At 44.9% G+C, this 8,972-nt stretch overlaps 2 protein-coding genes across 2 annotated transcripts in view; both read right to left on the bottom strand.

Annotated features, from left to right (window-relative positions):
* Positions 1-2,450: 2,450 nt before the first annotated feature.
* Positions 2,451-8,972, bottom strand: part of LOC143185145 (uncharacterized) — an 83,153-nt gene continuing 76,631 nt past the window's right edge. Inside the window, exons 5-6 of the mRNA XM_076387880.1 lie at positions 5,610-5,759; positions 2,451-2,733 (exon numbers count right to left, since the gene is read on the bottom strand). The gene's annotated coding sequence lies outside the window, so the exon portion shown is untranslated. The remainder of the gene's footprint in view (positions 2,734-5,609; positions 5,760-8,972) is intronic.
* The window catches only part of LOC143184949 (uncharacterized), a 77,861-nt gene continuing 72,722 nt past the window's right edge, over positions 3,834-8,972 (bottom strand). Inside the window, exon 3 of the mRNA XM_076387571.1 lies at positions 3,834-4,237. Coding sequence (XP_076243686.1) covers positions 3,961-4,237 — 277 coding nt within the window. The 3' untranslated portion in view covers positions 3,834-3,960. The remainder of the gene's footprint in view (positions 4,238-8,972) is intronic.

The following is an 8,972-nucleotide window of genomic DNA, read 5'->3' as shown; positions in this document are numbered from 1 at the left end:
TCTTTCCGTGATCCTATTTCTGAAATTTCCTCAATTTAGAACTCCATCGGCGGACAAGTTGCTAATCCAGAGAATAATATTAAAACGAGGTACGTAAGAGCACAAAAATTATAAACGCTTGTAATGAAAAATTTATTCCTTGCATAATTAATAGAATTTTGCATCGTACAAAAGGCAAAGGTTTACAGAAATAGACCCTGTGGTCGTTCGAACCGCTGTCTGTTGCACGAGAGTGCATCTCAGTTGCATAATTGATGCGAGGGTGGTCGGACGTTGGCGGGGGTTGGTTTTCCCCGAGTTCGAAGAAGGCAGGGAGCGTGTGCTAGGAACGGGCATCGAATTCCCATAGCGAACAGTGGCGCGTGGCATCTCGGGGGCGTCGGTTGCCACGCAACCTGTCTCTCACCTTTCCCGTCCTATTGTGAACTCTCCCCTCTGCCTCCACCCTTCCCCTGATCGGGATGTCGCTATCGTCGCTTTATACAGTGCATCCTGGAGGTATTAAGCTCCACGCGCACCCTCGTGAACGCGGGGGTGGAAAGCGTGGGCGAGATCAACGTCAGAATTATCTTGATGAAAGGATAGAATTATTTGAATGCGTAGAGTCGTTTGTATTATGTGTCTTCTCCAGATTTCTTTAGGATTCTTGTAGTAACAGAGAATGATACAGTCCATATTTGTTAGCGAACTACTGTTGGACATTTTATCTTTGTAATCAACGACCTTTAGTCTTGTCACGTTTTTCTCGCGTCCCGTTGGATTTACGATTCGTTCCACCTACCTTAAACCTATCTTAATTAGTTCTAGCTCTATTTTTATTTCCTATCTCGATAGAAACTGCAACGTTCTCTCAGCATCGTATAAACAGGGCCATTTCCGGGTATTTAACGTCCATCAGTCGGAACACGTGGCAAAATCGAATCGATCAGGGCTCGAGGGAAGGATCGACGGCCGCGGTGAGCATATAGACGACGCGCTAAGCCCGTTCATACTCGGAATTCAATTATCGGCTAGCCCGATGCCGGCCATTGTCTTCCGAAAGGAATCGTTCCGAGGCTCGAGGCCACCCTTGACTGCCACTCGGACGTGTGTGCTGTCCCTGGGCGAACGCACTACATTCCCAGACTGGGATTTAGCCTCCAGAACGCCCTCACGACCGCGACTATCCAGAGGCCTTCGTCTCCTCCCCTTTGAGCCACTGGCTCACGCGTTAAGCGACGTTCACACTCGACTAGCCAACGCCTCGTCAGACAAAGGGCTTTGCTCCTGCTACTAGTTTTCTTTGGTACTCTACTTTACCTTTTTCATGCGCCTGGAGCTCAGGTTTCTTTATATATAATACTAGAATGAATCAATTGGGAAAACTACTGTGCTACTATTTTTCCATCTGTCAAGGTACTCTACCTTGTACAGCATCTTTAATTTTAATCCACCAAATGAAACATCTTTGACGTTTAGCAACTTTTCGTGAACAGATGCTGAGTCAGTGTACCTCTTGTCCAGATCTGCTAAAACGAAATGAAAATATTCGAGAACCCTGAGCAGCCCCTTTGTAAAAAAAAGGCCTATCCATTTACGTCTCGTTTGCATGATTTCGAAGGCTTTTTCCCCCCTCCCATAGCCACTGGGCAAAAGGCCCACAGCGTAGGACCAAGAACTCAGTTCCCTGCAGACGAGCAAACAGAAGCGAGCGAAGTGTGAATCGGCCTTTAAATAATTCCCGGGTTCAGCCGCAACGACTCGGCCTAAGGAACGCGTTCAAGGTCCGAGCGAGGTCGCAGACACGTTCGAGAACGAGCAGCATCCCCCCTTGTAACAGAAACCCTCCCCCCTTATCAATGCGCGAGACAACGAGGCGGCGGATGTGGAGCTCAATGAGACTTCGCATCGGACGCTCTTTCCGCTTCGGATCCTCCTACGGGGACGCTCCGTCGCACTTTGTCCTCGAGCCTTTTGCCCCTTTTTTCGCTCGCTTTACTGCGCGCCACTCGCGAACAGGAAGGCTGAGAAAGTAATGTCGCAATTGTGAACTCGCCCAGCTTCTGATCGGTAATAAGTTCCAGCAATATACTTTCGAAATTCAATTTCCTGTCAGGCTGAAATTCTCCCAGGAAATTTCGTGCCTCCTGTAAGAATTCGTAATTAGGTGGCAGTTCATTTTCAGCAGCTGACCATTTTGTCAAGGAGACGAATCTTCGAGCAAGAGGGAAAGGGTGACGAAGGGACCAGTCTTGTGAACAAAGATTAAACGACACGTTATTGGAGTCTCGTGCGGGGTCGTCATTTGCATACTTATAGCCAAGGACAACGGAATACCTGCGTGTGGGCAAACGCGGATGAGACATCGTTGAAAAGCCTGGATCAATGTGCTGTAGTCACTTTGTGCTAAGCGACGTCAAATTCTTGGACAAAGATCTTCACGTTAGTAATTCAAAAACATTCTCTTTTATCATCATGTTTATTTTTAATTCTCTCTCTCTGAACGTTATTACAATTTTGTTTCATTTATTGTTTATAAGTTTGCCTGATATATTGTTCACGATATTCGCCCTCATTTTTTCACTGGCAATTCGAGCATTCGAAGCGCGTGGTCGAAGGGTGCCGAAGCCGATGCTCCCCTTTATTAGACTCGTGCCGTTCTTCCGGGTTAACGTTCCCTCGTCCTTCGCCGCCTCTCACCTAGCTGTTAAGGGCCTCCACGTGGCAAGGTTACGACCTCCGCGAAAGGGCAACCTTCCCCGGGATCCGAACATGAGTAGAAAAATTTTCCTCAGATATTCAGTCAAAGAACAGGTTCAATTTATCACGAATTTATGAGTTTGATCAAACATTATATATGAAATTCAAATTGAAGCATCAAAATATTGTCGAAACTTAGAACAATTACGACTGAATAGTGTGAAGTAGTGTCTGGGTTAGATCAGAGGTATGTCTCTTTCAATTCTACAAGAGAATGGAAATCATTATTTGATGCAGATATTAAATAGTAAGTGCAATTTTAATAAAGAATTATTAATTTTCTAGCAGTATAAAAATTACACATTATCGACCCAATGGAGTAATCTTACTCGAACAATGCTCACGTTTGCCTTCCAATAATAAAGCTTTCTCGCAAGGTGCTCCGTTTGTAGGTGCATTAAAAAATGATTTGCATAATAAGCGGCCAGCAGCGATTCGTGTTTAAAAGCTCGCGTTATCAGGGTAGCAAGCCGTGTTTACAAGTCCTTAGACAGCGTAGATAGCCATGCATGATAGCGCGTCATACTTTTCGCGAATTTGTAATTGTAATTCTATGTAAGCACGCAGCCGTTTGCACGTCGTAACGCTTACATCGCGGCGTTATATAAAACGCGTAACCCGACTGCTCTTATGAAGTAGATCGTAAAATTTTCTTGCATCACCGTGAACCGTTCGAGAGGATCCCCTGTTATTCATGCAAAAACTCTTCCATTAGACACGGGCTAGCAAAAGTAATTGAATTAGAATGAAGAAAGTGGTCCGCCGGTGAAAGGATAAGCGATGGATCCGACGATGAACGTCGGTGGTGTGGTTGGTAAAATGGAAAACTAGGTTTTAGCGTCCTTGAAAGACGCTTGCATAAGCTTATTCGTCGACAAACTGCTTAGTCGCCTGTATGCAAATGCTTTGTCATTAATTTTAGAAAAGTGCAGCAACTGTGCAGTCATAACGAGCAAGTCGAGTTTCCTGGTTTGATATTAGTACTTCGACCGAGGAGTTATCAGAGGATATTTTTTGAACAAAACTTGCGCTACTTTTCATTTTCTATTCTAAAATCCAGATTTGCCAGTGTTTGCTTACATTAAATGCCTTCAGTCCCAAATGCTCTCAGAGAACGACGAAACAATCGGCGACAGATTTGGAGCATCGATTCGTATAGGTATATCGACGAGGAAGAAAAAATCGAGTGTGACATTCGTGCGGGCAGGAGTCACTCCATGGCTATCCCTTGTTGTCAGGCCGACAGAGTCCCTCCGTTCTTGAGATCTGGATGTAAAAATAAATGTCGACGTGACCTTGACACCCGATCGAATCTGATCCCCTGGTTGGTGTCGTCGACTGAGCGCGATCTGCGCAAAAAGACAGGCGTCCCGACGTTGCACGTCGTCGTCGCTGTTTTCGACATAATGTATACCGATTTAGAAGACGCATATATAAACCGCGTCCGCACGAGAAAGTCCCCTTGTTCTTCTTCCATTGTTTCTCTTCTCTTTTTGTCCTGGAAGAATTCTGCTCTGGAAATCGATCCCTTTTGGCACGCCTATAATCTATCATTCCTATTTCGACTACAAAAAATTAACAAAAAGAAAACAAAAAAATAGACATTGTAACTTGTCACGAAAGAAATTTTGAAGTTGTCACTGATCTCATTTAATTACCACACAGTGTTGATATAATTGTCAACGTGTATCCTCTGCTGAAACTGCCCACGACCGTTCAACCTTCGGTGAATATATTCAACTTGGAGTACATATCAGTTTGTGACGATTTTATCGGGGACACCGCGATCGTGGAGGACGATATGAAAAGGGCAAGGCGTTCGATTTACCTGACGTTATCTAGACCGAGCAGATAGAATGTTGAGGTAAGCTGAAATGGAATATCGCGATCAGGGCTACAGGAGAGTGTGTCGAGAAACAGTTGAGAAGGTGAGGTTGTCTTGACGTCCAAGGGTGCGTGGCGAAGTCGAAGGAGACCTTCGGAAATCGCGTATCCATTCCGATGCATCGCGGTCGTTTCGAGAATTGGATCAGAGGGGCGATTAATCGAGACCTTGGGTATTGAGCTCGTGCACTGTGTGCAAATTTCTTATGCATTCGAGTCGAGACGGCTACGATGAAGCGAGCCGATTAAGAAAGGTGAAGAAATTCAAGGATTCATTCACGAAATCGGTTAAAGTCTTCTAATAATTTCGTTTCTCGGTGACCGATGAAATATTTCTCTTCCATTCTATGAAAACGTGGGATTTCTTTTTCTATTCAGAGAGGAAAAGTCGCAGAGAAGAAAAATCGATGACGATCAAGGCCAAGCGGCGCGGTGATAAGACGATTGGCGTTATCGCGAAACACTATCGACTCTATCGATTTCACGGTTGTCAACTGTTCGTCGTGCACAAAGCGATACGTCGTCGAAGCGTCTACCCGCATGCGTGCAAATCGGATTGCACCGTTCTCTGAAATACCTCCTGCTGCAGCTTTATTCAATTCTAGGAAAAATGCAGAAGAGTAGTTTGTCACGTCACTGGAACAAGGAGTGCGTGAAGCTCACCGTATTGTTCTTTAGAACCGCTGAAAATATGCGCTGGCTGCGATAGCTGAGCTAGGGAGAGGGAGAAGTTTCTCTCCTAGACAAGTAGAAGCGCCCGACGCGTGGTCAGACAAGCATTAATAATTCATAGCGTGCTTAAATTTCTTTACGTTCCCTTACGGACTGAATCTTATAGATTCTGAGGCAAAATAGAAACGTGACGGTTTAATCAGACAAGAGGGTTCGTTACAGATTCATAGAACAACCTTCTCGAGGAATGGAAAGTGAGAGGAGAAAGACGCTCGTTTGACATTACTCGGAGCTGATAATGAAGGTTTACTTACTCTTTGTCGGTCTCAAGGCCTCTCTTGGGCAACGCAAACTATGGAATCGGTCATCCAGGGAGCCAACAATAATATTTCCCAGCTTTTGTCACGTGGTGAGCAAGTATGAGATGGGTCAAGGTTCATTCCGCTACGATGAAATCAGGCTTTCTGTAATACACATAACTGTATTTGCTTTCAGATTAGGACTGCTTAACGCTTCAACTAAGTTGATTGGAAAACACTGTACGATTTTTCTATTGAAAATGATCAGATATTGTTGAAGTGGTAAATATTAAGCCTGGTAGTCATACAGTATAATCAATAGGAATCTAAATTTAATCTCTCAATCGAGCAGTCCTTAGAACTGGAGTAAATTAGGCATGAGCGAACCTTGCCCACGCAATCTTATTTAATTGAAAGAATAAATAGAGAGACTCTGGAGCAACGATCACATTGTGAATGATAGTCAGCGGACAGTCACCATGGTACACATTAACCAGATACACTCTTTTATTCGGTGCAGACTTTATGGACCGTAAACTCCCAATTTTATTGGATCACCGAAAGGAGACGGCACTCCTTTTTTACCCGAGAATTATCAGAGGGAGATGTGTTCCGCGAGGGGTCGACGGAAGGACACTTTTTTTATAGCCTCACACGACTGCCGGTTTCACTCGTAACTTTTTCCCAATCCGAATTCAAACTCGGGTCAATGATGCTGAACCTCTTTAAAGGTTACAGAAAGTTCACAGTTACTAATTAATTTTTATTAAAATATTATGGTATAGTTCCGTTTGATTCAAGATACTTTTAACAGAATTCCAGAAGATGGAGTCCTGAAAACTGTGGTTTGAATAAAATCTAAGCGTTTGGCAAATCGTAATGTCTATGGTCACTCTATCTTTTTACTGCTCATATTTATTCACACGAGTGCGATCGTCTAGTATGCGAATCGAGATAAGGGTTATCGGTGATCGAACAGATCAAATATTTAACCACACAGAAGTGGTGTAGCAGGAGATTCGATTAGTAACGAGGTCATTCTATCATCCGATTATCGGTCGATCGATTTTCTACGCATTTACGTTGCGTGTGTTTCTGTTTCTCTGACCGCGTTTCTGCTCCACTTTAATGCGCTGCTAACTGTTCCCTGTATACCGCGAATTTCTGAATACCTCTGAACAGATGAATAGCTATTTATGTTACCGTTCTCACCTGCAAAACTAAATTTTGCTGAAAATTATTCTTACTTAGAAATTCACATTCTTCGGGACTTCTTTCTCATATATTTTTTATATTTTCTAAAATAGATATTCATTTGACGGGAAATGTAAATTCGCCGAGGACCGAGAAGTGGAAAAACGTGAGAGTGAAAGGAGTACGTAGCACGAAAGAAAGCGTCATTAAAGCGCATGCGAGTGGTTAGCAGGTTAAAAAGGTCGACGACCGACGCACTGCGAGGAAAACAGATCGAAAGGAAAATCGCTACTTTCCACGATTGATAATCAGCTCTTGGAAATTTCTTTTCTGTGACTGAGCACATTTGCAATCGCGCTAAATGAACTTTCACAACAATTTACGATCCCTTTTATTCTCACTATAATTGAAATACGTTCCAATCGATTTGCTGCTTCACACTTTGCCTTCCGCGACACCTCTCTGTCAACATATAATCCTTTTTAATACGACTGGATCTAAGATGACTCCAGTGAAACGACATTGGCTGGTTCGTTATCGTTCAGCGGTGGCCGCGAAAGTGAAAGCATTAAAAAAAAGTGAAAACGCGGGTGGCATACGTTAATTCCGTGCAACTGGAAGGACACGCTTCGACGAGATGCACGTTTTCGAAAGTCTGCCACGTGAATCGCGAAAACTCGCTTCGTGCCAGCGTGATGTAAATATTTACGATACCTTTTTGCATATGACATACGTGTTTGAAGAGCGATAGGAGAAGCGAAATAAGAAATTAGAATGGCTGTTGCTCGATGAAGCGCGTGAGTCACTCGATTTGGAGCCCTCTCGTTTCCTGTCTCGCTTCGTTTCCGATTCGTGGCTGCACCTTGACGGCGATTCTCGATTACTCACGATCCCGTTAAAACCCGTTGATATCGGCTCAGAGTGGCTCCGACTAGCCTGAATCAGCGACCCACTTACCTCGAGCCTCTGCTCTTTGCGTAAGAATTTCTCACGTTTCCCGTGTACTACTGAAGTTTCGCGTGTCATTACGGATAAACGTCTTCTTCCTCTCTGTTGCCCCCAGCTCTTCGTGCTCGTCGATCCACGCCCGTCCCCGCTGAGACCACGTCCCAGGTCGACGACCTGACGAGTCTTCCCAGTCGCCAGCCACGATCGAACAATTTCCATTCGATGCGAGATTTTCATAGGCGATCGATTTCGATTTATTTTAAGAACTATCGAGTAGTTTAAGTTCGAGGTGCTCAAGATTCTATTTGCATTCGAAGCCACTTTCGGCTCCGGTCCAATCTAATTTTTACTACTTTTATTACCTCTATATATTCACAGCGTCGAATAGACGAAAGGAGTATTACCATCGTCCTCTAAACACGCTTTCGAAAACCGAGGACGAAACGTGAGAAGATATTTCTAGAAAATGACGCGCGAAGCTTAAAAATAGTCCACCTACGTAATTTCATTATTCTAAATCCCATGCACTCTCAGGATCCCCCAATCTTCTTTTAATGCCCTCAGGTTCTATACGAAGAAGGAATTGGAGTTTTAGGATCCGAAACGGAAGGATTCCTCTGTCCTCGGCGGCTCGCCGTGGATCCAATTTTCTTTTCTACCGTGATTCTCTTAGGAGGGAGCACTCAGCTCAGAGTGCAGGGACGCTAAGCGGAGTCGAGGCGTAATCGAATAAGAGAAAAGGAAAGGAGCGGCACGGATCGATGCAGCGGCGATCGAATCGTTTCCAGACAATCGGAGTCACCTTTGCCAGGTCGTCGAACCGGAGGGATTTCCTTTTCTCCTCAGTGTCGAGCTGGTCATACGGTATTTCCTCCTGCTCGGGCGAGCGGCGCGGGAGTGCAGGCGCGCGCGCGAGTCCATTGTCGAGGGAGAAGGAGGGGAGCTGGAGACGGAGAGGGCCGAAGAGGGAGAGGAAGACGGAGAGGAAGACGGAGAACGAGGAGGAAAAAAGAGGAAGAAGCAGGTGGAGGAAGAGAGCATAACTGTACCATCTATCCCGTGGCCTGGCAGCTCTTTTCAGGGTTCACGAACCTCGCCGACCGAGCCGAATCCGAAGGTCGTTGCTCCAGTTTTCGTTGCTCTTAGAGCGAACCGGGGGATTCCAGAAATGACATAATTATCGAGTCCTCGACGTCTGGGTTGCTCCTCTATTTATCAACGTTGGCTCGCTGTTTT

Source organism: Calliopsis andreniformis, chromosome 10, assembly GCF_051401765.1.
Source record: "Calliopsis andreniformis isolate RMS-2024a chromosome 10, iyCalAndr_principal, whole genome shotgun sequence".
Taxonomy (NCBI): domain Eukaryota; kingdom Metazoa; phylum Arthropoda; class Insecta; order Hymenoptera; family Andrenidae; genus Calliopsis; species Calliopsis andreniformis.
Note: the sequence above shows the minus strand (reverse complement) of the source record. Positions and strands in the feature narration are given on the sequence as shown.